Genomic DNA, 27,741 nt, shown 5'->3' with positions numbered 1-27,741 from the left:
AGCGATGAAAGTGTCCCTGATATTACAGAAATTAGACTCCTCCTTCCAGGTGGGATTAGTGCTTTGTTTCCAGCGGAGATGCTTCAAACCTAGATCTGTGACTCGTAATACTACAGCTACATCAGAGAATTAGCTGTCGTTTAACCTGAGTATAAATACAGTCTGAGCCACAATTTTGTATCATCATGAAATGGGAGGAAGATCTAGTCTGGCAGCCTGGGAATCAACTGAAACCCCCTCGTCGGCTGCAGCTGGAAGCGGGTTGGAGCCAGGGTAGGGAGAGCCACGCCGTCACCTCGGTACCTGGCAGACTGCACCAGTAGGACAGGTCTGGCTCAGCACTCATCCTAAGTAGAGACTAGACTATGATGAGCTCGTGTCCTTATGTCTGCTAATGCTTTAATGGTAAAGTAAACCAAGCTAAAAGGCTACATTTGCATTAAATTGTCAGGTATACCAGAACGGCATCTTTTAACGCTTTCATGTCATCTGTTTTTATTCGTATCTCAAGGAGTTAAGATGTGTGCCACTGCTGTAAATTAAAACAAAGACATACTCAGGGTGATAACCAGAATAAACTTGCCTCCTGTCTTTAGGAGCTCCCACATTTAGCTCCGTTATTGTTGCTATCTTTATTCTTATTGTACAAAGCTCAGTGCAATGCTCGCTGCTGGGACCTAGCTTTTGATGAACAACAAAAAAAAGGCAATTCTGAAAGTTTTTTATTAGGCCAATATTAAAATATTTTGAGGGTCAAATTAAAAAAGAAGTGAATCCCCCAGAATAGCTTAAAGCTTCTATTTAACAGAGATCGGGGGAAAACCTACAGACTTATGGAAGTGTATCTATATAGAGAAGGGGAGAGATGGAGTAAAAATAACATATTTCACTGTAATGTTTTGGCAGGTTTCTATTTATTAACTTTAATGATTAATAAGGTCTTGTTTCACTTTGTCATTGTTCCCATCTTGTTTTAGGATTTTAATGGAAATAGAGCTCATATGAACTAGATACAGCATTTCACCAATATTTCATTATTTTCTAGGAGCTAAATATTGCATTGGATAGGAACAAAGAAAGTAATGGTATTCTCTGTGTCTCCTTGTTCAATCATTAATTCTTTATATTAAAAAAGTCTTGCAATACTATGTTGAATTTAACCATATTTGAACATCGTTATAAAATAGTAAAATGTTGCTGAACATATCTTCTCTTCCTTTCACTACTTTGTGTGGTGGTATATTGATTTGTAAACTTGTATAAATTTTGGAATTAAAGAAATACTGTGTTTTGGACGATTATTTTAGCTGGTGTGATTTGAAACAAAAAGATAACAATGGCTTGTTTGAATGGGCATCTAACTGTATGAGTAGGGGTGGGAAGGGTGTGAAGATGCTACATGCTAATTGCCTGAAACTGTTTAAATAGCTCTTAAGATTTATTTTTTTTTTTCCTAAAAGAGAAATAGGATTCCATTTACAACCAAACTGCAAATCTAGGAGAGGTGCAAGAATGCTGCAGACCACATCGCTGTACACTCAGGAGTTACTAAGTTTGCATCCCTTCCCAGCGTTGTACAGAACAATTGCTCAAACAGTAAAACATCGGCAATATTAGTGTGCTGTGCTTCGTACACCCAACTGTACCTTAAACACCGGGCATTCGAGAACGTGTATTTCCCTGGCAGAGCTGCAATACGCTGGGACAAGGTACTACTCAGTAGGAATCCTTGTGCACATGCATCTTCCAATCAAGTCTTCAAGGACACCTCTAAGAGATGACTCCAGGAAGGAGGGCTTGATAACCCATCCACACCAGTGCAGGTGGTGAAGCTCCAGCAGGGTCTTATGAGGGTCCAGTAAAGCCAGGAGGTTCTCAGGTGCTGAATATACTATAAGAGGGCCACAATCACCTGAAATGAAATTTTCACATGAATTCGTTGGAATCAAAATTTTGCAGCACATAATGGAGACCGTCACCTATTAATAGCCTCTGGGCCAGTTCTTAGACATTATCATTTCTATTAATTTGATTTAAAATAGAAACAAATTAATTTGATTTAAAATAGAAACAAATTCTGCTCAAAATAACTTGCTTGAATTTCACTACATGTTCCTATTTACAAGGAAAATAAGGCAAGACTTGGTTCCCTGCTGCCCGTCATGCGGGATAGTTATTGATAACTATAAAAACTCTACCTGAAACATTATCAGCTTAGAATTGGTGGCATTTGAAAATGTACTTTCCACATGTCTAATGATTTTCAAAAGATATAAGGCTGTGGAGAATCAATACTGATAACTTTTCAGCTTATGCAGTATGTATTTTACATAACAATTATAAAATGAATGCATCTACGTGTATTTTGGCAGCTTGACTTAGTGTGACTGAATATGGTAGCTACAAAGAAGTTGCTGATCTGACACTGCATTTTACACAGGTGTATTGATATCTGTGAATGTAAATAACTGGAATTGTATTTTATTAATGATAGCTGCTTCTTGGGGTTTTATCTGTACTGTAGTATATACCTATACACACACACACACACACAAAATATATTCCAATATTGTCATCTGAAAAGTAGAATATGTGTTATCTTTTTATACAGGACATATATTATGCTTCTTTTATGGTGTTTTTATTTAACAAGCAAAAAAAAAGTGTGCTGCCTAGTTGTACAGTACTGTAGGATACTCTGCTGTGCACAGTTCCAAGTGCCTTAGACAACTGTTTAGCTCTTTGAATTATAGATATATGTGAATGGATATATATATAAATATAAAACAAAGCAAATTACCTCAATAAAATTGTTCAGAAAACATTTACAGAAATTATTTTGTTCTTGAATCTCTACCAAGTACACTGGCGTGTATAACGGAGCTAACTTCAGAGAGCTGTCACTTATTGGAAAGTGGCCTCTAGAGACCAAATTAAAAATCCCTCTGCATGGAAATGAGATGAAGGAAGGTTCCTGAAGCCTTCCTTTGAATTCTGGGAGTCCTTCAAACGTATTTGGTAGCTGGGTGGGTAGTGGGTGGTGTATTCATGTGGAGGTGTGTTCAAAGAGGTGGTAGTTATTTTAAAAATACAAAGTTAGTGTTGTAGCTCAATGGTTCAAAGACCTAATTTATGCTCCCAATTTCCCTTTTTTTTTTATCAGCAAGAAGTGGTTTTCATTAGTTTGTTTCATCGATAGCAGATTTGCTGCAGAATTACACCTACTGCACATGGACAAAACTGAGGGTTCAGTAGTCTGAACAGCTGAGGGTTCAATGTAGGTCTGCACAGCTGAGGGTTCAATGTAGTCTGCAGAATGTCTGTCAATCTTTTAACATTAGAAAGTAACTGACAATAATTTTTGCTTTTTAATTGCATTGTAATTACTTCTGCTTTGCAAGAACTAAGAGAAAAATTACTAGCATAAATTTCCTCACATGGAAAGCAAGTTGTTGATTATGCTAAGGAAATGCGGGCTTCCAGCATACTATTTTCCAAGTGGCTGAGACCACTCCAATGCTGACCATTCTTCTTCCATAAACATAAAAGAAGTGGTTAGTGACCTGAGTACTTTTCCCCTCAGTCTCTGTAGATGCTCTTCGCTGAGTTTAAACTGCAGGGTGTCTCAGCAGAGAACACAATGAGAGTACAGTGGGATGGATGGCCTTGTCAGGTCTAGACAAAGTTAGAAGCTTAAGTGGAATCTCCATCTGAGAGACTCTGTCATACACATTTCACATACACGTGATACTAAATTTTGAATTTCCTATATCGTAAATCAGTTCCAATGAGATGACTCACCCTTATTTATCAACAAAGGAGGCAAAATGATGCTTATTATTGCTAATCTCTCAATCTTAAAACTAATCCCCAGATGTATTACCACTGGCATACATTATCAATCTTCTGTGATAAGGAAGCCTGTTGTTTTAATCACAGTGTGAACGTATAATATAGATCCTTCCCCTTGAATGCTTAGTATCTAAACAGGAAATACAGCTTTGGGGATGTGAGTTAAAGCAAGACAGAAAACTCTGAGCAAGTACAGGAGTCGTTTTAACTGATGGACCAGATCAGATTATTTTGTACATTTCCATGAGAGTGATGTGATGAAACTTGGTGGTAAAGATGCAAGACTTCAGAAAACAACAGCCAGAAGACTGAAAATCTGGGCTCTTTTGAAGCTTTAGTGACACCTACTGAAAAACAATGAAATCCACTCAAATATATATACACATTTAGCTGCATACATATACACACATATACATATACACACATAATATGTGGACAATTCTTTCTTAATTTTCAGTAACAACCTTTCCATAGTTGTTATTGTTTTAATTTTCTATATGCACGTGGAAGAAACTGCTCTCTTCTGTTTTACACTTTTTTTTTTTTAATGTAACAAAACAGCTTTACACCATATTCCCAGAGTATCAAGCATTCTTTTTTTTTCTTAGCAAGGAGCATGTAGGTGTGTGTCTGTGTGTTTGTGCACAGGCATGCTACATGGCATTGGTATAATTTATACAGCCAGAGTGTCATACCACAAGAAATAAGAACTCATATGGTGAAACACTGTTAATACGAAGACGTATTATTTCATAGAATCATAGAATGGTTTAGGTTGGAAGGGACCTCAAAGATCATCTAGTTCCAACCCCCCTGACATAGGCAGGGACACCTCCCACCAGACCAGGTTGCTCAAAGCCCCATCCAGCCTGGCCTCCAGGGATGGGGCATCTACAACTTCCCTGGGCAACCTGTTCCACTGCCTCACCACACTCAGAGTGACAGTTTTTTTCCTAATATCTATTCTAAATCTCCCCTCTTCCATTTTGAAGCCATTACTCCTCGTCCTATCACTACTGTCCCTGTAAAAAGTCCTTCCGCAGCTCTCCCGTAGGACCTCAACGGGCGCCCCGGGGGGCGGGGGAGGGGGCGTGGCCCCGAGCCCTACGCCACGCCTCTCTGCCGGCGAACCCCGCCCCGCTACTCTCCCCGCCCTGCCAGCGACAGCGCGGGCACTGCGCACGCGGGCTGCCCTTTGGCCTGCTGCAAAGCGTTCTGCCATTGAGGGCGGAACCATTCTCCAATAGTTTGGGGGGAGAAGAAGGAAAATATGCCTCTGGACGGTGGGATAAAGTACCCTACTTGCGTTGGAGAAGCCTCCCTTTTATTAAAATGCTGTTTAACTTTGAGAAAACTCTCGTGTTTTTTGTTTCTGGGGGAAAAAAAACACCTGTCCGGACTGGTGGCCTATCGCCTTCCCTCCGCTGGTCACTGGTTTATCCCAAGATGGAGGCGGCAGCTGGGAGGTGCTGACCGCCGGTCCGCGTGCGAGCGAGCAGGGCCGCCGGGGTGCCGACAGCGGCTGTAGCGGCTCCCCTCGTCGGCGGGCAGCGCGTGCTGCCCGGCCTGCCCCCGCGCCATGGTGAGGAGGAGGAGGAGGAGGAGGGGGCCGCGGGACCGGGGGGCCGCCAGCGGCTCGCGAACTGCCGTGTGTGGGCGTTCTCCCCCAGCGCCTGGGTTGCAACAGGGCCGTTGCCGTAGCGCGGCTTGGAGCGGGGGAGGGGGGGGAGGGAACGGAGCGCGGGCCGCTTTGCTGGCTGGGCGGGCCGGGAGGTTTCTCTCACCCCGGCGCCGGCCCCGCTTCTCCCATCCCGCAGAGGGGCGGTCTGTCTGCAACATCGCGCTGGGGCGCCCGGGCGGGGGCCTGAGGCGGCGCCCCGCGGTGTGTGCCGGGAGGGGGGTGGGTGTCATCTTTCCTTCCCGCCGCGGCGACCCTGCGGTGCCGGCACCTCGCTGGTACCGTCCGTCAGTCGCCAGCGGGTGTGTTCGTAGGGGTAGCGCGTTGCCTGCTTCTGAAAACTTCTTGGTTTCTGTTTATGTTTGCTCCAAGCATAAGATTTTTAAAGGGCATTTTGGTTTTTTTTTTTTAACAAAAAAGGGTGGCAGTTGATGCGCTCTGAATTCTTATATGTATCATGTTGTATAGTTGAAGTTACCAGATAAAGAAGATAGAGTAGGTCTGTAGAGTGGTTTCCAAGTTGTGTATATCTGCTATTGATGCGTTTTGGTAGGTAAGTAAAGCTGGGAGTTTTGCTAAAAGTATTTCCCCAAGTCAGATGCGCTAACGTGTAGGAAAGGCTTTCACCCAGTAAAGAATACTTCAGGTTTATGTTGATTCAGAAGGTAGGTATGCTTTTGATGTTAGAGCTATGTCTGTGTAATGGTGCAGTCCGTAGTTTTCATGGTTGATACCGAATTACTGGTGTAAGAATAGCTGTCTAAACAATTTTCAAGAAGGTAGGTATGTCTAGATGTATTTCCTTATGTCCATTTCCAGTGTTTCTTGGATGAAGTTTTTTTCAGATTTGATCCAGTGTTTAGAAAGTAGTTACTTAAAAATTCTCTTCTAGGATTACCTGTTAAGGTGTATATGCTATAATCATATATTTATTGTACCGATATATTGCCATTTTGCAGCTGAATACAGCTGCGTGTGCTATTGGAACGTATGAAATGGCTGTTGTGCATGGGGTGAGATGAGTTAAGCTATCACTAGTCTCTTTTTGCTTTGTCTCTAAGTATATAAGACATTGCCTTAAAAGGAATACAGTAGCATACTCCAGGCAAAAGATTATTTTTAGGTGTATTTAATACTTCATTTTATAATTAACCAAATGTCCTTTTGCAGCCACACAAGAAAAAGAAACCCTTCATAGACAAGAAGAAAGCAGTAACATTTCACTTAGTGCACAGAAGTCAGAGGGATCCACTTGCTGCTGATGATACTGCACCCCAGAGAGTTCTGCTGCCTACACAGAAGGTAAATACTCACCTTTTATATTAAGGTTCATTCAGATAAGAAATGTGGCAGGAGAGGAGAGTGGGTATGCAATCATACAATTCAAAAACATAGCCTGAGAGAAGGTAGTTTTTAGTCCAGCTTATTAAAAAGAAGGGGGTGTTGTAAGGAATTTGGTAGTTGTGAGTTACTACCTGATGGGTTGAAGGATGACTAACTGGCATTAGGGATATAAACCTATTAAAACAACAAAAACAAAGATTGCCTGACCTACCCTGAAAAAACAGCCTTTGTTAGTTATTCTACTTACGGAAAAAGTTGTTTAAGGTCCTGCTTAGACAGCACCCGAAAGCTGAACCAGATGGTTACAACGTTCTGATTGTCTGTGTGTTAGGGTAATGAGTGGAGAGGGGACTACAAGGACTTTATAATTCAGGCATTCTCAATAGATGTTTTACTTTTCTTTATACTAATAAGTTTTAAATGGACTTAAGTAACTAAATGTATTTATTTTTACAATTCCAAGGGGCATGAGGAGCAAAGGAGGGAAGAGCAGCGGAAGTACGGAGTCTTCTTTGATGATGACTATGACTATCTGCAGCATCTGAAAGAAGCCTCTGGTCCCTCTGAGCTTGTCCCTTCTGTGCGTGGACAGCAAAGCAGAATTGTTGTCACAAGTGAGGGGCACATAGAAGATGAAATTCAGCGAGTTCCAGTAAGTAGTATTTTTGCTCATAATAATCTTATGCTGATCTCTGGAGTTTAGCATTCTGTAGACACATTAACCATATGCAACAAGTGTTATCATGACTGTGATCTAGATATATACAGGATCCTTTTGACCTACAATCAGACTTTCCTGCAAGTAAAAACAAAAGTTAGCAAGCCAAAGTTTACTGATGAACGGTATTTTGCTTGCAGCATTAAAACACTTTGTGTACCCCTGACAAGCTTTTATTGACAGAGATGGCTTACAAAGGTGTTTGTTTGAACAAGTCATGTTTTTCTGGAGTTAGCATTTGTTTTTAAGATTTTTAGAACTTTGAATGGTCTGGGAGTTATGAATATACCAGCTTGTATTAGCAGTACACCATGCTTTTAAAGTGAAATGTAAGAGAGCCCAGAGGGAATAAAACCGGACTTTTCAATTGCTGGCGTAACTTGTGGAATTTCATGATGCTAGATCATGTTGGAATGGAAAATCAATAAGTAATTTCAAGCAATGAAGTATGCAGTTCCCAGTCAGTCACTTTTAATTGAGGGAGTTTGGTTTAACCAAATACTGTAATTTTAGTTGAAACCATTGTTCTTGGTCAGAAATACTTTATGTAGTGATACTGCATAAAATTTAAAGTTAATTTAGGTGTGTATGTTACTAATTTTTGAATGAGCCTTTCAATAAAGGAGTAGTTTCAAATGTGTGGTAGTGTTCTCCAAAACAAACAAAAAAAACCCCCAAATTTCCTTGTGCCTGCTATACAACCATTATCTAAAAAGCTTCAGAGACACAAAACTCCTGTCTCTATAACTGGAGAGTATCGACATGAGAATTAACATTGCTAACACTTTAGCTAGCTTTCATTGCATAACTTTGAAAATTTTCCACCAATAAAGTAGCACTTGTCTTAAACTCTGTGAGTGCTACTTAACTATTCTTTCAGTCACATGATTATCTGCATATTTTTGTTAATGTGAGCTCAAATGAGCAACTGAGAACAAGTACATTGTGATACTGGGTTTTTGTTTCTTTTTCTAAGGCTCCGTCCATTAAGTTGCCTTCCTCGGTATTTGCCACAGAGTTTGAAGAGGATGTGGGCTTGTTAAATAAAGCTGCTCCTGTTTCAGGTATCATTAAATCTTTTACCTTTCTGTAACATGAGTTGCCATGTAGGTACTAGATGGCAATTATGACTTTGATTACAGTGTCATATTAGTTTTGGTTTAGAACAGGTTCAATAGCAGACATAAATAATGATCTATAAGAGACCCATGCTTCAATTTTAGACCTATTTGTGTGATTCACTAATACTAGCTTCTTAGCTTTGCTGGGGATTTATTACTCCCATCTGTTTGAATCCACATTTGGAACTGGATTGTCACTCTTAAAATTTCTCTTTTCAAATGTGGAGTGGTATTTGCTTTCCTTCATTAGTATTATTTTGGCGCTACAGGCTGTAAGTGTGTATCCATGCTTGCACTGAACATTCACTTACTATCACACAGCTATCAATTTTTTATAACAGGAATTAATTGTGGTAGTTCTCTCTGTCCTGATAGAAGGATGTTAAAGAGACTTCTGTTAGTTGCAGTAGAGAAAACACTTTCTGACCTTTTGTAATGTAGGTAATTTTAGGGAGTGGGAGCTAGGGTGGTTGATATACAGTACTCTAACTTTTTTTTTCTTCTACAATATTCTAAGTAAAATATATTAAAATACATTCCCCAGAAGTCTTAAGCTTCCAAAAATGTTCTTTGCAGGATGAGGAAAATTGACAAGAGGCTGGTGACTTGCCCTGGCTTGTATCAAATCTACAAATATTATTGAGGAATTTTGTGATTCTTAGGTTTAATCTTTCCTTGGTGCAAATTAACAGTCTAGTTGGATTGGTTTTGATCCAGGAAAGCAGCTTCATAAGGTCAGAGAAACTTACATATTTGTGCTGGTTTGGTTTTGTTTTTTTAAATTTTCTAGGACCACGGCTGGATTTTGACCCTGATATTGTTGCAGCTCTTGATGATGATTTTGACTTTGACAATCCAGAAAATATTCTGGAAGATGATTTTGTTCTACAAGCAAATGAACCACAGAAAGGGTACATAAAGCTTTGTACAACTGTTTGTCATATGTAAATAGATGCTATTTGTTATTTCATGTATTGTTGTAGGAAGCAAGAGTGGTTTCAGATTTGAAATTGCATACTTAGGTGTTTTAAAGGAAAAAAGTATTACCTTGTGTTAAGTGGGTGGTAGCTTACAAAACAAATTTTCACATGTTATGCAAGAGACAGGTTTCATTTGTTACTTTGAGGTAATGGATTATGTGTATTTGTTTATATATGCAATGTGTGGAATAATGGGATTCTTGAACTATTTAAAATATTATCATCTATCGTATTTACAATACATCAGTAATGATAGTGAAGGCTAACGGGTGTTTCCAGAACCTTTACAAATGCTTTACATGGTACCCCACTTCATGTTATTTCTTTAGGTTTTGGTATAATTCTCATCATTTTATGAACAGTGAGAAATTTTGCAAGTTTTAATACTCAAGAATGCAGCTAGTATTTTTCTTTTTCCACTTTGACATGTATAGCTGAATGTAAACACAACCTCACTCTCAGTGTGCAGATGTGTGATCCAACAGTTGTCAGATATGTTTTCAGCTTTCAGACAAAAGTAGTAGTATGCTGACTTTGGCAACACTGTTACTGCTAAACTTCTTTTTCTTTTACTGGCTTGAAAGTAATCACTTTTTATGTTTGCCTCTCCAGATTTAAATATATTATTGCCAGATTGTTTCAGATAACCCTGCACTGGACAGATCTGTGGAAAGGTCCATGTATTCTAAAATTGTTTCGTTCTTCTGTTAAGGGGATCAGATGCTGAGGATGAAGATGAATGGGAAGATATGGAGGAAGATAGTGATGAGGAGGATAGTTGCAGTAATGATAAAGACTATGATTCAGAAGGCCCTTTATCAGATGATGGGGTTAATGGACAACCAAAAGAATTTCTTTTTATGCAAGAAGAAACCAGGAGTCGTTTCACAGAGTATTCTATGACATCTTCGGTAATACGAAGGAATGAGCAGTTAACCCTGTTGGATGACAGATTTGAGAAGGTGAGGCAGCCCAAGAACATAACTGTTAAACATAAGGGTGTTAAATTCTTCTTTGTCTTTTGATTCATTTCCTGTATGCCTGTGGAAATTCTTACTGCCTTCAGTAGTCACGGCATCAAACAGCTGTTCTTTGCACATACTCCACATTTAATATTGTGTGTGCTAAAAGGCTTGTGTTAAATAGTTTTAGTGGCCAACCCAGCCCAAACCATGGCAGATTGGTAGAGTGTTAGTTGCAGAAGTGTGAGATTTCAAGAAAAAGGTTTCCTTTCAAAAGCTTGTAAAGGAATATTAAGTGCCTACTTAAGTTCTTTTTTTTTTTTTTTCAGTAATATTTAAATAAAAGGGAGAATTTTTTCTTTTAATAAAGGCCTAACACTGGTATAGTTAAACAAAACTATTCCCGTCACTATAATGAGCATTTAGAGTTGGTGTTACTTCTGTGTGAGAAGCTCAGTTCAACATTGCAAATCGTGTACAAGCGCCTGGTAAAAATTCAGTTGTTTCACCCTTTCTCCCCACTGTGCCAAGTATGCATTCATGAAATGATGTCAGAGCAGTGGAAATACATTGTAACTTTTGTCCTGGGCACTGACAGGCTTTTTAATGTACAGATTGAAATAATGCAACAGAATAAGAAATATTTTCCAGAAGCTGATTTAAATATTATTAAAAGATAACTTTGTGACTCCCATGTGGAAAGAACACTGACAGTAAGGAGGAAATCCTACTGCAGATGTGTTTGGCAGTTGTTCAGCAAATGAGAGGGGAGAGGAAAAAGGGGCAAATAGAGGGAAATGCATAGATCTTCTTTAAGTTATCAAAAAATTTCACGACAAATGCAATCTAATTACATATGTCCACTTCTTTATTGTAGTTTTTTGAACAATTTGATGAAGACGAAATCGGAGCCTTGGATAATGTGGAGTTAGAAGGCTATATTAACACAGACAATGCTCGACTGCAGGAAGTCCTGAATGATTACTACAAAGAGAAAGCGAAGAAGTATGTATTCCCAGAAGTACTGCTTCACATAAGTAGTTACGTAATCCTGTGTTTGTATTGAAAGTTTGGGTATGTTGTTTCCAGTTCATTGCATCCCACAATAAAAGCAGCTACGTATGAGTATTACCCATTTTTTATGTCACTCAATGCCAATCTTAATTTAGGAGATGATAAAATTAAATGGAGGCATTTTGTTGGTTTATGTGAGATTATGCTTCTTTTGTGTAATTGTATTGAATTTAGTGTAAGTAATACCTAGAGGCATTCTTCCTTTCCCTTCTTGGTGTAACATACCTTTCTCCTTATACCTTTACTTTTGTTTTTAACAGACTCTAGCCAAGTATATTCTGTCCTGTTGGTACGCAGGTGATTCCACTATATACCTAGTTACATGATAATAAACTTGCAGGCAACTATTGCATGGGTACCACTGTTTGGAGCACAGTAAAAATCAGTGCTTATAAAGCAACGCTGTGTCCATGTAAGACTGTGTTTCCACAGTATATTCACTTTGTCCTAAAGCAGGTGATATTATCCCAAAGTTAAATGGCTAAATGTTCTCAACATTAGTCTTGTGTTTCCTGATTGAAAGATACAGTAATGTGTCCCTTGTTGTGAAAGATGACTGGTCAGTAGCAGAGTACAAAAGTGCCTCTGGAGGTGCCTCGCTTACAGACTAAAAAGTACATCCTCTTCTCGCTCTCCAGTCACAAATCTTGTGTGCCACATACTTTTGAAATGCAGAAATACTACTTTTTTTTGACTATGTCTCTTGTCCTAATGTTTTAGTTTATTTTGGGGGTGCTTACTTAAGGAAACTTATTTTTGCTGTAAGTTTCATTGGGAATAGCTTTCTTTGGTTTGGGGTTTACTGAGGGGAGTCTGGGTTTACATAATTACATGTTTTCAAGAAGAGATAAACCTTTTTTTTTTTTTTCTGGATTTCTTCAAAGTTGTGTAAAATTGGATGCTCTTGAACCCTGTGAAGATTTAGACTCTCCCGCGAATGAAGACAGCGAGGAAGAAAAGGAAGAAATAGTAGCTGTAGTTATTGAGGAACCAAAAGAAAAGTGGGATTGCGAATCCATTTTGAGTAAGTATTTTGGAGATTGCTTGTTTGTTCCTAGGATTTCAAAGTAGATGATAGGCGATCTCAGAACTTTGCTTGCAGTGGTTTAGGTAAAATGTTTTATGCTTCTGGAGCAAAACAGCAGGAGTTCTTGTGAGATAAAACTACTGCTTTTGTGTGGATAACTTAATTCTTGTAATTTTATATCTTCAAAGAGTAAGGGGTAGTACAATTCGTAATAAATTTACCTAATTTCTATTTGCAAGCCTTTCTTCACTGTTGTTTTTTTTCTTTCTTTTTGACATAGGTACATATTCAAACTTATATAATCACCCAACACTTATTAAGGAGCCATCAAAGGTAAAATCATTAAACTTAGTCTGACTAACAATATGGCTTGGGAAAACTTGAGACAAAAGTGATTGTTTTCTCAATGGATATCTGTTTTTAAAAGAAGGAGGGAGCAGAAAAGAGGGTTGGGGAAGGTGTTAGCCTCTGGTATTACTTCTTCACTGAAGAAGGGTTTGGATGTATTTTTTTCTATTAGAAAGAAAGTTGAGTAAGTTCTAATTTTCTGTAATAGGCAGAAATGTAGAGAGCAAGGAATTTACTTTCTTGTTATCTGTGATGTACCTTTGTGTAATCTGTGTCTCACAACCACATATTAGGGTTTTTGTCTTCAAAATAGGTTTCCATTTCCCTTCTGCGGTTTGAAACAATTTATTCTACTTCTTTGGCCTTCCAGACATTCCCCATCATTAGAGCACAGCTTGTTGTTCCAGATGTGTGAGATTTTGACAGGAAACTCTTTTTCTTGAAAACTTATAAAGGAATATTAAGTGACTACTTAAGTTTTGTTTGGTCTTTTTTTTTTTTTTTCAGTAATATTCAGTAATATTTAAATAGGGAGAAACTTTTCTTGTTCTGGGAGGCCAGATTCAGATCACAGGTGTGTTTTGATTTCTTACTTTGGGATTGATGTGCATTCTTCTGAGGGAAGAAAATAGTATGAGGAAACATACGTGTTTTACTGTTAAATCTGAATCTAATGTTTTTATACTGATAAGGCAGTATGATGTGCACTTCTTGGCAAGAAAGCTAGTGACCATTAATATGTATGCACTTTCTGTTTTAGCCCAAACCAATAAAAATTTCCCAGAAGACTGGAATTCCCCTACATATCTTGCCTCAGAAAGGTCTTACTGCTAAGCAGATTGAACGCATGCAAATGATCAATGGCAGTGACCTTCCAAGAGCATCAACACAGCCCCGTTCCAAAGACGAGAGCAAAGAGGATCGGAAAGCTAGAAAACAGGCAATAAAAGAGGAGCGAAAGGTACGCATTGTTTTAAATAAGATCCTGCAAAAACATTACCTGAATTCTGTCTTACAAACTTTTTTTAAAGCTCATTTGTTCTTGTGTCTGGAAATTAATGGGAAAAACTTGCTTGTCTCAAAGGACTAATTATTGCTTCTTTAAAAAAAAAAAAAAATCTCCTGCAAAGAAAGTCAACCTCCTGCCATCCTAATTTCTTATATGGAAATTTTGGTCTGTTATTGTGGCCACTATTACATATATAACTTCAGAAGGGACCCTCATTTCCTTATTATCTAGGGAAGCTGTGATGTTTCAGATCACACAAAGTGAAAAGTCTCTGAAAGAAATATGGAAAAATCTAATTTGCAACAATGATATACTGGTTGCTTTATTTAGGAACAGAAATTGCCAGCATATTAGAAGCTTCAGCTAATTAAAGATTATAATTCTGGTGGTACACATATTTGTGGCACTAATTACTAGTAGTCAAATTAATAATAATATTGTCCAGATTACTGCTGTTTTCATGATCTAGATCTGTTAATTAGAATGGTTTCTTTTTGCATGTTATGCCTGTTTTATATATTTGTCGTTATTTGTATGCACAGGAACGCAGAATGGAGAAGAAAGCCAATAAGTTGGCCTTCAAATTAGAGAAAACAAGGCAAGAAAAAGAGTTGCTCAATCTGAAACAAAACGTTCAAGGACTGAAGCTGTCTTGATGAAACTGAGGAACTTATTGTGGAAACATCATTTAAGTTTTCATTTGTATTGAGAAGGGAACTGCTAACTCAGAGCTTTGCCAGTCATGCACAGAGGGGGTTATTCAGATATTACTGTTACAAGACCCAGTAACTTGTCATTCTTTCTGAAATGAAGTTACACATAAAACAATGTATTAGTGATGTCTATTCTGTCATGAGTGACATGGCAACTGTTGCAAAGTTTAATTACAGTAGAAATGTATTAAAATTATAAAAGATATTTTTTGTACAAGCTATCACTGGAGAATTTATATATATATATTTGTTAAATGTATTCAACAAATCAGCAGAATCCTACAGCTTTGATCTGATTAGATTCTTCTATTAAATTATTTCCATTTACAAAGCAATATATTCATTTATGTCTTTTCTCCTTTATACTGATGGTTAAATATAGTGCCTTGATGTAGCCCAGTTTTGTAAGTCACAGAGTTTTCAACCACTGCTCTTTTCTTTTTTCTTTTCTGGATTGGTTATTTATTGTTTGGGTACTATTATAAAAGATGTAAAATAACCTTTTGTAAACAGAGGTGTCTGAAAAGCTGTTGTGTAGGTAGACATCCCCTGTTACCTAACCTGAGTTTTAAATTTCTTAGCAAATAAAATCTGTTGCAACAAGTGTTGCAGCTGCAGTAGTCAATGACCCTTACTGGTGCTGTTGAAATCAGTTTTGCTGAAAGTACTCAGTCCGAGTAGAATGCCAAGCAAAACAGCAGATGCTTAGAAAAATACTGTATGTTGCAAATAGCCGTTGTCTTGATTTTCCTGAAATACTGTTCTTCACGTCTTGCGTTCAGTTTGGTTTTATTGAAATACTAACTTACGACCCACCACAATTGTCGCAAAGACTTTCTGAAGATGAAGCAGGCTTGGTGTGATCTTTAATTTCTGTACTGTGCATCTGAATTATTCTGATAGTGACCAGTCCATACGTGTGAATGAAATGAACAGGATTTGTAGTCAGTCCTTCTGAATCCTCCTGTCTTCATAAAAACCCCTCAGCTTTAGGTCTTTAGGACTATACACTGAGCAACCTTCTGCCTTTGGGTGAAAAGATGACCATTTTACTGGTAAGGAACGCAGTAACCAATGTATCAGTAGAGTGACTTGACTACTACCAAATTCAAAGCATCTTAAATATTCCTTAAATAGTTTTGTGAATACTAGGTGGAGACAAGCTAACAGAAGGACTGATGAGGCCTTTTAATATACAGAAAAACTTGTTTTTATTGGAAGAAGGCTTTTATAATATATTTTAATCGATAAAGTAACATGGTTTGAGAAGGGAATAAACAGGCGTTGAAGCTTCAAGTCTCTTGATCACTGCTTAGAAAACTGAAGTGTCAGTACAGTTTTCGTATCTAGATTAAGCCTTCATTTTCTAAAGTTGTCTAAGAGTTCTGTGTTAACCAGAACAGTAGATATCATTTCTAAGTTTAGAACAAGTCCCAGAGTTTTCATTTAGCTGATTCCTGTACTAGTTTTCATGTGTTTCACAGGCTTAAGCAGGGTCTGCCTGCGTCATAACTGTTCATTATGTAATTGCTGATGCACGGTAACTTAAATTGTGAGCTTTTGAGTAATGAAGACTGATCACCTAGTACTCGGGACTCCTGACAGCAACGCAGAAGAGGAAATTTGAGAAACCATTCTATTGAGATGAGTCAGATACCAGGAAAGGAGTTAAATGGAACAAGTGGGTAACAGAAGCTGTTCAGTGGTTTGGATGGAATGTGATTTTGAGGTTTACTGGAAAGGAAAATGTTTTACTGAAGACAGTGCACATGTTTTTTACTAGTCTTTAACTCAGCTGCTGTTGTACATGTCTAAAGTAACCCTCTGGGGCAAATTGTCCTTTTTTCTGACTTCTCATTGCTGATTCAGTGATACTGTGCTTGTACCTAAATTTAGTTTAAAAAACAAAACAAAACTGTATCAGTCAATCCCTTGAGGGGATGAGAACAGAATGAAAGAGATGCGGGAGGCAGAAGAAGACGCTTGAAAGGAAGAGTGTAGTCCAGACTAAGCACAGACACACAGAAAGATGTTGCATGGGAGCAAAAGTGGAAAGACATTTAAATGGAGGCAATAGAATAAGAGTTAAAAAGGTTATAGAATTGCTTTGTTCCTCTACACTTGTAACCAATGGAACGCTAATAACCTTAACTCTGTGCCTTGGAGTATGGTATAATCTGAAGGAAAAGGTAGAAACAAAAGCAGTCGCACATCTGCTGCTGCTCAGCAAGACAAGGATTTCTTTTGTTTCAGCAAGAGCAGGTAAGGAACACTTAGAAGTCTTTCCCTCTGTAGGTTACAAGTCTTATGAAAAAAGCTCTTTGTTATTGTTTAAGTTTTCCTAAAACCTGGTTTTGTTTAATACAAGTAATGTCCCTGCTCTAAAATGAGAATATGTGACTGCCATTGGAGTCAGAAAGGCTTAAAACTACTTTCCATGTAACTTAAAAACCTATTTAAAAAAAAAAATACTAATTTAAAAACAAGAAAATCCCCACAGATTTATCATCTAAGTAAAATCATCTTGGAATGCTGTTTAAGTGCGTCATGGAAACGTTCTGTCTTAAGAATGAAGATTGTGCCACGCATGAGAGTGCCACCTGCCGCTTTCTGGAATAGCGATGGCTTACGCTGAGCGTGGATATCGCTGCCTCCTGATGACTTACAAATGAAATGGAATAAATCTGGGTGCGGATCACCTGCTCTTGCTTTCCAGCCCACCTCCCAGAATTTAGGCAGCGATGAACCTGAGATTACTCTTCCGTCATCTCCTGGCCCAACCGTGATGCCATTGTGAAAGGACATAGCTGAGCAGTCATGTGGAAAATAAAAAGTGGTCCATGGTAGTAAAGGAAAGCTTGTGCTTTGTAGGGACAAGATAAATAAGGTAGTTCTGCAAAAGGCAGCCCTGGCACATGACTGCAGATGTCCCCTTCTGACAACGAAATACAGTTTCAGCAAGGGCTCAGTCCAAACGCTGGCTCTGCTGGAGTCAAGCTGTCCTCTACTGTGTAACTGAGACTCTTGTGTGGTTTACATTATGCACAGCTGCCCGACGGCAAGATCTGGCTCCTTGTACAACCTGTGGAAGACATTTTGCACAAGATGTTCTGGTAAAACATTTTTTTTTTTTTTTTAAATGGGAATGTCAATGTGTTTAGCTGAAAGGGGTGGTGAGCGCTGGGGAAGGAGGAGGTGGCTGCTGCTAGAGAATGAGTTGAACACATGTTTAAAAGAGCAAATGGTCTAGTAACTGCTTTTGTTAGTGAACTTGATTAGAAAGTTAATGAACGTGCACAGGAATACTCTGATTTAATCTGCAATCTTGCACTATCTTGATTTACCTGTTTGTTCAAACCCAGATGTTTACTATATATTGCATTTAAAATAGCGTGTTATCTCTTGGTGAGACGTGAATTACTGACCTGAAGCTTCCTTTGTGTTCCAGGTTTCTAGGCAGAATTTGTTATTTCAGGCTTCCTGGGAAAAATAGACTAATAAACCATCTGATAAGTAGTCCCTTTGACAGCATAAATGCAGGCGCCAGGCTCTGTTCCAAAGCCTGTTGAAGTGAATGAAAAGATTCCCCCTGACCTCCCTGATCCCTGGATTACCAACTAAATGGGTGGCTGCACAGTTTGCCTGGCACAACCCAACTGCGGGGTTTTGCTGTGAGCGGGGGGGGCTCTGCACGCACCCCACCCCTCCTCCATTTTTTATTATTGATTTTTTTGTTTGTTTTATTTTGTCCGCATTACTGATCCTGTGGCTCTATGGTAGATCAGATCAGCCCTGTGATAGAACTAAAAACTGATTTAGCAAAAAAAAAAAAAAAAACCAAACCAATAGACAAGAGAAATACACTGAAAGCTGAGAAACTGAGTGCTGAGACAAAGATGGAACTACCCCATGTTAGTAGTTCCACGTTTGGTATCTCAGATCAGGTACATGAAGAACATGATGGTTTAATCTCGCAAAATCATTTGAGAATATAATCTAAGTTTTGTGGGAAGGGGGAAGTTTCTTGTCACTATGACTAGAGTGAGATACAAGCCCTGTAATGCCTCTCCATGCCCCGATGATGCAGGTCTGGTGGGCTCTTTGGTGAGCAAGACAGGTATCTGCTGCCCTCTCGGTCCTGCAGAGTAATCCTCCTTTCAAGGTTGCTGTCAAAAACGTCTAGAAAGAGAAGATAAAGACGCGAAGCACATGAGTAGAAAAGTTCAAAGAGAAACGAGAATGTAGAAATGTGTGTTGTGGTAGGAGCTGCTGCTTGGCCCAGCTGAGCTGTAACTGAAATGCTCTGCTCCAGCAGCAGCTTAACCCCTATGGGAAGTTAACCTCTAAGGGATGGCACAGAGAAACTAAGGAGAAGATCAAGACGAATAACTGAGAACAGGAAAGGGGGAGTAAGAAAGAAAGGAATGGGCTCTTTACCAGCAGCAGATGGGCTCAAATAGGTGTGATCCACAGCACGCCAGAGAGGAGGCAGCTTGGCCCTCACTTCCACAGTGTTCCTCACAAAGGGGACTGCTGCAGAAGAGTGAGGTTGAGGCTAAAATCTGAGACGCTTTTGATCTTAAAGCCTCCTTTAAGAGGTGTGGCTCTTGCACAAATTCAGCACTGGGTATCTACCTACCTAAAACTTCCCTGGGCTTTCAGCTGTGGGTGGTATCTGCTTTTCCTTCTGAGTCGCCAGGTTACACGTGCTGGTAACCAGCTGCTCCCCTTCAGCCTGGGGCTGGGGCTGTTTCGGTGGTGCTGGTGGGATGAACAGTGCCCCTGTTCGTCAGGGGACCCCCCAGTCTGGAATACTTACCTAAACTCAAAGAGCTAATAATGTAAATATCGGCCCCTTGAACAGGATCGGTCTCATCTCCCTCTTAACCAAGAAAGAATAAATGGCAGGGAGGTGTAGAAGACCAAAGGGACTGTCCCTGTTCACAGACCCAGTCTGTTCTTCTCTGCAAACTGTTATTTGTGCTGGCTTCCAGCACGTCCCTGAGCAGAACACACTGGAAATGTCTTCTACGTCTTATTTGTGTCAAACTGCAGCTGTACTTGGACAGCTTTTTAAAGTTTTGCTGAACTCCTTCAGGAGTTAAACGAAACCCAAAATAAATAATACTGCTTCAGGTCCCTGCTCCCAAATAGAAGTAATTTTAAAGCCTGCGTAAGGAAGCATCATTAACAAAGCATGACTTGAACCCACAAACGACTGTTTTTCTTCACATCCCAGCTGAGACATGATCCAATATGCAAGAAGGTCTTCAACAAGAAGCGCAAACCCTTCAGCTCTTTGAAACAGAGACTGCGGGGAACAGAAATCACCACTGTGAAGAACCAGTGCCCACAAAAGGTACAGTTAAAATTGAAGCATGTGTGTTATCTCCATATGAAGTCTTTCATTCAGTAGTGCTATTGTTTCCTCCAGGGACAAAGCCTGGATGTTGTGGATGAGTCTCACATATATGCTTGACTGGGTGCCAAATTCTTTCCTCCCCCTCCCTGTGCTGCTAGTGTTTGAGAATACTTCCCTGTTTAGAAGCCAAACCTGTAGGTGTCATGACTACTCTGGGCACATAAGTGTCTCTGCTCTTCTAGATGTTCATCTGTGTATTTTAGACTATACGAGTCTCTGACAGCTTCCTCTTCACTTAAATCTGAAAGAGAATGTGATCCAAGACAGTTGGTGCATGAATACCTCAGGTCGAACATGAGAGCTGTCAGTAGCCCCAAATCTATGGAGCTATGGAGGCTCACTGCTATTGAACTCAAGGGTTTAAAAATGCATTTAAATCAAACTTATTTACAGAGCTGGAGGGGAAGAGGCTTAAGCTCTTACTGGAGCAATTTTTATGTTTTTTTAAGTATTGTTGGGGAGGAGGGGAATATGCATGGGCACGCATGTGTATAATTTTACCCAGAGATGCCAAATCACTATCAATTTGGTATCCATGCAGACTGCCAATGTAAAATGTCATTTAAAATTGTTGTAGAAAGAAACAGAAGTGCACAAAGGTTTAAAGCGAGAAGAATCTGACAAGTGGAGGAGAAGGGAAGGTGTTTGTCATAGTGTCTTTTCTATTCCCTCTTAAGCACCCTTTGGTCTGCCATGGCCACAGCGTTTTGTTGGAGGGCAATGTTCTTTTATCCATCTTCTGGTGCTGTCAATAGACAGCAAAGGGCTAAATCAGCTTTCCTATGCCTTTCAAAAAAAGCACACTTCTTTTGTTTGTAATGTTTTTTTCTTTCCCTCAGAAAGGAAGAACCCTCACTCTAAGATTTTTCTCTGTCCCTTGCAAGGGGGAAATAGAGTTTGTGTCTTCATTTTTTTTTCCATTACAGAAACAGCCAGAGAAGAAATCTAACTGGAGGCAGCACCATGAGGATTTTATTAATGCTATTCAATCAGCCAAGCAGGTCACAAAAGCTCTGAAGGAGGGCCGCCCTCTTCCACCTCCTCCCCCACCAAGCATCAATCCAGGTTTGTGGTCTACTTCATCTTATTAACGTTCTTGTACCAATCTTTGGTAAAGCAGTCATCTCTTATCACTCACAGCTGGCCTTCAGTTTTGCACCCCCCGGCACAACACAACATGAGCATTAATTCCCTCTGTACTCTTGAATTTTCAGCTGTATTTCTTGGCTTAAATCGAATAGGAGAGCCATGCAGAGGTGGTGGGAAGGAAGAGAAAACTAATTGTACCTTTGAAGGTTAAAGGCAGCAAGTCTGGGGTCTGATATTAGACAGTGCTTTGGGAGGAGAATCGGGAGACCTGTGTTCTAGCACAGGCTGTACTACAGTATAACAGAAAGTGAAATACATCCCCTCAACATTCAAAACAACTGTAGTGCTCGCAGGCTTCCCCACTCCCATGTGGTGGCTTTCCACTGTTCCCTTCTCCTGTGTAGTTAGGGGATGTCATTTAGAAAAAGGCCGGCCTGGTTTACTACTAATATCAAGTGTGGCCTCTGCACAGAGCTCACTCTGTTAGAAATTGCCATCCTAAAAGATGCACATACAGCCAGTAGTTCTCACGACATGTGATTTATGAAACATGGGAGCCATCTTGGAAAGGGTCTCAGTGGAGTCCCGCCTGCATTAGGAAGGCAGAGGGAGGGAGGGAGGGGGAAAAGGGGAGCTCTCTGGGCTCACTTCCAAAGCAGGAATTCGTGACTGATAGCGAAACCAGCTGCCGCAATTCCAGCCTTTCTCCTCGTCTAGACGACAGCGATGTGGTATAAGCAGCGGGACACATCTTCCTTCCTTGATTGGGGTCAAGCTCCTCTCTGAATTTCCACTGCTGAATTCTTTAATGACTGTTATTTCTTGTTTGACGCTACTGACTCTAAGAGCAGACCCCTCCCTTTCCTTCTCGCTCTTGGAGGAAACCAAGTTGTGCAAGGGCAGTGGTAGTTGTGGAGAAAGGAACTGGAGAAGTGCTTTTTAGGAAAGACAAATTGCTGAGGGGCCTAGTGAGGATGTATATCCTGTACTACAGGACTGGAGAGAAAGCATGTGGATTGTGGGGAAGAGAGAGATGTTCCCCTTCCCTCTCTTCCTCCTCCAAACAGAGCCCAAAGCTCTCCGTTCTCCCCTGAAGCACCAGGTCCCTCAGCCAGGTCCCCCGCAGCCGGGCGTCTGCCCTGTCTCATCCTCTCCTCCTGTCTTCAGAACCATTCTGCCCATACTGTTGGTCTGGGGCTGGATTTTGGGGGCTGCTTGGGCCGCCTTTTCTGGGTTGTTACTGGGAGAAATGATTTGTAAAGATGCTATATCTGTAATATACACAAGCATACTTGGGCTGCTTTTGTAAAAGGCACTGGGTGGGGAGGAAGGGTCTGAGGACAGCAAGGGCTGATGCCAAACACCAACCATTAATTTAAACAAGTAGGACTGCACCAGTGATAAGTGTAGCTGAACAGCTTTAAGCAGAATCAGGACGATAACTCTGTGAAAAACAACTTTAGGAAGCACCGCTGTGTGTTCTTCACAATGCTGCTTCACACCCAGCAACCTGGCTCTTGGATGTGCACAACTTCTTAAGCAGCGTTTTGTCAATGTGCAAAGGAAATGGGGTTTGTGAAAATGACTCACAATCTTAATGACCAGTCTTCAAAAGTAGTCTTAAAATTGTTTGTTTAGACTACTTGAGGAATTTCTAAGTATCACTTCTGCAGATATGTTAATTGTGAGGTTGGGGGTGGGAATAGGACAAAGATAATAAAATCTGATTTTATTAATCCCCAGGGATTTATTTCTGAAAGCAGTTACTGTTTGTTGGGTTAATACTGTAAGCATGTATTTTTGGATCCCAAGTGCTGTTCTAGAGGAGGTTTTTGTAGTTCTCCAAAGTTTGTACTTTGGGATGTCATGGGGCCTCACGATGGTCACTTGCCGATGGAGACAGGTTTTGAACTACATCTTGGGTGCTTCAGTAAAGCAGGGCAGATCTTCTCCTGTAGCATATAAACTGTGACACAAGTTGTTCCTTTCTCACGATCAGACTATATTCAGTGTCCACACTGCTCACGAAGATTTAATGAGGCTGCAGCACAGAGGCACATAAAGTTTTGTGAAGAACAAGCTGCCCACGGTGCCTTCGCTACAAAGACCACCAGACAGGCTTTGGTAAGCAAACACAGTCACACTCGTCTTGTCCTGGAGGCAGATTTGCCAAACTGTAGTTTATGGTGAGTAAAGACCTATGTGAATATAAAACTTAAGACTCCAGGGAAATGGTTAAATTCTGAAGACAAGATACATGCTGAACATCAGCTAGGAGTTCCCCAAAACTGGAGCCCTTTGTCTGATATCAAAAGGGACAGAATATGATAGTACCAAAAAGTTGGACAACAATTTCTTCACTCTTCTGCAACTGGATTCCAGGGTAACAGCTGCAGGGAAGCAGAAACCTGGCAGCTTTTGCAATATATAGGGAAACTCTTCCTGTTCATTAGGGCTGCCCGCTGTTGGCAGGTTTGCTGTTCCCTGCAAATGGATAGCTGATTTACTCCCTGGTCACTCGACACAAGGCCAAAAGGCTGAGCCCCTTTGGGGAATCAGAAAAGTGGAGGTAATTGGCAGTGTCTTGAAGTGAGCTTCTGTTTTATTACAGAAAAAAAATAATGTAAACAGCTCCTCTAGAGGAGTTGTTTGGGGTTGGTTGTTTTTTTTTTTTTTTTGTAACATATTTGAAAATCTTTTACCTGTTTTGGGCAGGAAAAATGGCTTCCAAGTGGGAAGGGGTGCACCTTTTTCCTGTTCCTTCCTAGCACTGCTTCAACAGCGATTTGGGGAGTTGTCACCGGGTTCTGTAAGCCACTTGCTAGAGTTGAGTGTGGACTCTGCATCTTCTTTTACTAGGGCAAGCAACCAGTGACTCAGAGAAAACCCCCAACCTTAACAACTGCTGTGTTATCGCTTCAGAATAGAGTACAAGAAGGTGCCAATAAAGACAAACCTAGGCCAGGTAAGGAGTCCACTTAGCCATATTTATGTTTTTCTTATAACAAACTCTGATGTACTTGAGATGGGGGGTGGCACTTTTAAAGCAGACCCTTGGCTTTGGAATCCATTTTTTTGATAGAATTATAAAGTTTGAATTTTTTTTATTTGTGGTTTTCATGTTTTGTGGTTTGGGGTTTTTGTTTAGTTGGTTGGTTGGTTGTTTAGTTTTTTTTTTGTCAAGTCCAGGCCTTGACATGAAATCCTAAACTCATTTCTGTACACCACTTGTTAGAAATGAGAAGGGTCACAAATTTCCAAGTGGCTGTTGTTGTTATTGAATGGCTTTCCAAGTCATTATCCCGATCCGTTGTACTGAGTGTATACACAAAGGTTTTCAAGTGTGTTCTCAGGAGGGGCTTTTCAAATAGAGGTCCTCAAACAGAAGTGTATATGGAGATCTAAAATATGCAGCCTGGGTGTGAGATTCCTTCTGTCCCATAAAGGACTCCATAACCTTTAATCTTTGATGTTAAGATTTATTCCATCTTCTCTATCTTTTCTTAAGTCCATTCAGATGAAGCGTCAAACTTTGTACGTTTTTCATTCTATATGACTTTCCCCCTGTTGATTCAGCCTTAAAATTACCACCACCACATGCCTAAAACAGTTCCATCTAAGCAGGATATCATACAATATGCTTGCCAGCACCCATTGCTACCAGTAATCATGACCCGTACTTAGTCTATGTTCAGAAAATGTTTTATCAAGTTATTTTAACGATTATTTGTAGTATAACCTGTGAATGATAATACATCCTGCTGTTTGTATCACTACCTTTGATCCCTACGTTTCTGGGGTTTATGTTGAATTTATGTAGGTTATAATTTTTTATGGCCAATAAATATTTTAAATCGTGATCTGCAGAGAACTCTCCAGGAACACTGCAGAAAGCCAGAAAACCTTTGGGTATATCTCCTGGAAAAAAATCTTCAGGACAGTTTGGGTAAGAAATATATATGTATTTTTTTATTATTTCAACAGAATAACATAAAAGGACATCATTTGCTTTTGCATATATACGATATCCTGTTGCAGAGTTTGCAGTATGAACTTCTTTGTATGAATGAAAGCAATCAATTGCACTGAAAATTTTTGCAGAGCTCCTCATGTCCCCAGTACAGGCTGCTGAGAAGATTCATTTTGGTGTTAAATGTTCTTTGATTTGGAGCAGCTCCATCTCAAGTAGGCAGTGACTGTGTTCTGCCGCAATGGGCATCTTGAGAGGATTTGCTGCTTGATAATACAAACCTCCCTAGCAGGTCTTGTGCTTTCATGATGTGCTTCCGTTGTCCAAGCAAGGAAAATGCCAGCATCCATTTCAGTCATCACTATGGCAGGATGATGGTGCGGAGGTTCTACCTTCTCCTCAATGTTTACTTTCCCAGACCACGATGTTTGGTGCTTCTGCACTTCAGACCATGCAATCAGAGTTGTTCCCATCTCAGGCCATGCAGAGCCATGTCAGAGCAGCCAGGCAGCCTTCCAGCCCCTGCTTAAGGTTGTTGTAGTGCTGTTTTGTACAAGGAGATAGCTCAGACGATCAGCACCTTGCACCCCTGCCAGATGCAAACCACTGCAGAAAATGAGATCCTGGCAGGGAATGTGGCCAAGACAGCTTCCCTGTAGCTGGCAAGATATTTTGAGCCTGGGAGATGAGCTTGTAAGAATGCTTGGAGTGTGGCATGACTGGTAATACGCACAAAACAGTCTGTTGTGAGACTCACTGCAACATTTGAAGTCTACAGGATCCTACTATGTGGAGTTTTTGCTGTCCTTGATTGCTGCTGGTACGTGGCTAACCACCTTCAGCTGTGGGCAAGTCTGCAATGGGCAAGGTGGTGTTCAGTCCACAGTGCCATCATCAGCTCTATCTACCTCCTCGATTCTTCCAGCTACAGGAAAACCTGTTGATGGTACCCAGTGGTTTCATCTAGTGTCCTCCACTCCCTGGGTTACCTGTGACTGTGTTAATGCTGCAGTGGCTCTTATGGTTATCATGCAGGGTCTCACAGACCACCAACAGGGATTTATTGATACCATCATGTTTCTCAAGGTTTAGCCACTGAGCTCTGAAACTCAGGGCTTGACAGGCTTGGGGAGGAGACACTTCTTTCCCTTGGGATACTGGTGAGTCCAGCTACCACTGGGGTTGTAGTTGCAGCCAGTTCACAGCGGCTTGGGACAGCCTGAGCCTCCAAGCAGGTCCCCGAGACAGACATCCACACTACCGTCTAAAATACAGGAGAGTGTCCTGCATGTCCCAGGGAACTGTGGAAGCGACTGGCCTGGGTGAGCCTGTAGGTGCCGGACTGTTGGCAACTGCTGTGTTTTCTGTAAAACTTGAGCTTTGCCGGGTGCTTCACAGAGCACTTTGGTCAAGTGACAGGTCAGCTTCAGTGCTACCCAAGCCTGCTTTTCGGCTGAGAAAGCAGACGTGAAAAACTGGCTTCAAGTGGTGCAAGTAAATGTTCTCATCCTTAAAATGTCTGGAAACGGTTTCCAGGATATGCTGCTCCATCACCTTCCCGAGGACGGAGGTTTAACCTTCTTAGGTAAAATGGAGTAAAATATAAAAGCTGTTTCTGTGCAAATAACAAGTATATGGCTTGTTGCTGCTTTCAGACCGCAAATGCGCAAAAGAAGATAGAGTGGCTGGTCGGCACGGATGTGTTAAGGTTTTCTTGTGAAGCATTATGGAAGACCTTAAGCAACACAATTTTCCAGTACCTCTTCCACTCCAAGTGCTACTGCTGTCACATTCAATAAAATAAGCAAACTGAAGTTCACTTTTTTCCCCCCCTTAGGCTACAAAGCTTTTTATGCTGTCCTTTGTAAAGCTGTGAGATTATTCGTATATCAGTTGCCAAAATTTAATTATCTGATTGCCTAAAAGTGGATGGATGTGGTTCGTTCAATGGTTTCAAGAAAATGTAAGAAGTTCCAATGTTGTGATTTCCCCCTCCCCCCCCTTTGATATATTGAACAAGACAAATGAGCATTTTGGTATTTCATGTATGTATTTAATAGAATCTTCCATAAACAATAAATGATAAATGTTAGTGATTGATAAGTGGCTGTGTGCTGCTGAGCATCAGCTTCAAAGCACTTCAAGTTCAGACTAACTAAACCCAAATCTCATTCTCACATTAGAAACTTCACTTGCTTTCAGAAATTGATTGATAAGACAGAAATGTTGCAGAGGCATATGCCTTCTTATTTTTTGGCCACCTGATCCATTACCAGCCTTGGATCACCTTGCACAAACTTTCAGTGTTGCTATATGTTGGGTTGTTTGGGTTTTTTAAGCCCAACAGTTCCCAATAAGGCTTTCAATTAAAATCCACAAGGAATTTTCTTGGCTGTTAAATGTTTATAAAGTAAATGAAGATGAAAAATAGTTG

The 27,741-nt window shown here is 40.3% G+C and overlaps 2 protein-coding genes across 2 annotated transcripts; both read left to right on the top strand.

The window, feature by feature from the left end:
* Window positions 1–5,306: 5,306 nt before the first annotated feature.
* Window positions 5,307–15,430, top strand: LTV1 (LTV1 ribosome biogenesis factor). Its single transcript, XM_082480460.1, has 11 exons — window positions 5,307–5,434; window positions 6,701–6,832; window positions 7,338–7,526; window positions 8,569–8,656; window positions 9,504–9,624; window positions 10,406–10,655; window positions 11,533–11,660; window positions 12,614–12,753; window positions 13,037–13,089; window positions 13,865–14,065; window positions 14,656–15,430. Exons 1-11 carry the CDS (start codon window positions 5,432–5,434, stop codon window positions 14,767–14,769), a joined length of 1,419 nt encoding a protein of 472 aa, XP_082336586.1. The 5' UTR covers window positions 5,307–5,431; the 3' UTR covers window positions 14,770–15,430.
* A 1,040-nt stretch (window positions 15,431–16,470) lies between these two features.
* On the top strand, window positions 16,471–26,399 carry ZC2HC1B (zinc finger C2HC-type containing 1B; the record flags this gene model as incomplete). Its single annotated transcript, XM_082480720.1, has 7 exons — window positions 16,471–16,507; window positions 17,875–17,939; window positions 20,066–20,185; window positions 21,175–21,313; window positions 23,337–23,461; window positions 24,197–24,302; window positions 26,086–26,399. The coding sequence occupies 7 exons, from the start codon at window positions 16,471–16,473 to the stop codon at window positions 26,397–26,399; spliced, it is 906 nt and encodes a 301-aa protein (XP_082336846.1).
* Window positions 26,400–27,741: the final 1,342 nt, after the last annotated feature.

This window comes from Vanellus vanellus (genome assembly GCF_965231255.1).
Source record: "Vanellus vanellus genome assembly, chromosome: 3".
Lineage (NCBI taxonomy): Eukaryota > Metazoa > Chordata > Aves > Charadriiformes > Charadriidae > Vanellus > Vanellus vanellus.
The sequence above is the reverse complement of the archived record's forward strand: the minus strand, read 5'-3'. Positions and strand labels throughout refer to the sequence as shown.